The 1050-nt window shown below is 35.2% G+C and overlaps 1 protein-coding gene across 1 annotated transcript in view; it reads left to right on the top strand.

Annotated features, from left to right (window-relative positions):
- nol8 (nucleolar protein 8) overlaps nt 1–1050 on the top strand; it is a gene marked incomplete at its 5' end in the record, with an annotated part of 11139 nt that overhangs the window by 8703 nt on the left and 1386 nt on the right. Inside the window, 1 exon segment of the mRNA XM_014015303.1 lies at nt 957–1050. Coding sequence (XP_013870757.1) covers nt 957–1050 — 94 coding nt within the window.

Below are 1050 nucleotides of genomic sequence, written 5' to 3' on the forward strand. Positions count from 1 at the left end.
TAAATCAGAACGTTTCTTCAGCTGTTTATAAATCAGAACGTTTCTTCAGCTGTTTTTAAATCAGGTTAGGTCAGGTGAGGGGTTTCCCTACATAGATCAGAACCTTCGGCTGCTGTGAACTCTGTTTTTATATTTTTTAAAAGACTCAACTTGATTTACAAAGATTCTCTTCAGGTCTCTTTAAAATCTGCTTTAGCTGCTGGCCCTGGTTTTAGCTTCTTAAGCTACTTTTAGCTTCAAACTAGGTTTTGCTACTTATTTAACCTTGTACTTCTTTTCAGGGTTTAGCTACCAATTTTCTGCTTTTAGCCTTCAGCTACTTTTAACTACAGTTCTATAGCTTTTAGCTTGGCTTTTGCCACTTTCAGCTTTAGGTTAGCAGTTTTCTTCTAGCTTTTATCTAAATGTTTCATACTTTTTGGTACTGTTTTGTAACTTTAGCCCTTAGCTTTAATTTTAGCACTTTTATTTATACACTATCATTTTACTTCAAAGTATTTATTCTGCCTTTTCTTTTAGCTTTTAGCTACTTATGTTTAAGTTTGTGCTGCTTTGAGTTTTTAGCTCCTGTTCTACTTTTGTCCTTTAGCTACCATCCTGCTAGTTTTAACCTACTTTTAGCTAGTCTTTTGCCACTTTAAGCTATTATGTTTTTCCACTTTTATCTTTAAGCTTTTCATATTTTTTGCAAGTGTTTTGCTACTTTTAGCCTTTAGTTATTATAATTTTACCATTTCTATTTATAAGCTAGCATGTTGCTAATTTAAACATATTGAAGGAAATGTTGTAACTGATTAATTACTTTTTAGCTGAGCTTTATCTGCTGTTAGCTAGAGTTTTGCTGCTGCTAAGCTAGTGTTAGCTTTACTTGCTCAGTTTTAGCTGTTTTAACGGACTCTGCTGTGTTTCCAGAGAAAACGTTACTATCTTTAGTTCATTTCAAATCTTTCTGACAGCTGAGTATAAGGTGGAGAAGATCCAGGCTCCCAAGGTCTCCTGGCATCAAGACCCTCGTTTCCTGGACAGCAGCTCGGAGGAGGAGGAGGAGGA

This window comes from Austrofundulus limnaeus, unplaced genomic scaffold (genome assembly GCF_001266775.1).
Source record: "Austrofundulus limnaeus strain Quisiro unplaced genomic scaffold, Austrofundulus_limnaeus-1.0 Scaffold127, whole genome shotgun sequence".
NCBI classification, from domain to species: domain Eukaryota; kingdom Metazoa; phylum Chordata; class Actinopteri; order Cyprinodontiformes; family Rivulidae; genus Austrofundulus; species Austrofundulus limnaeus.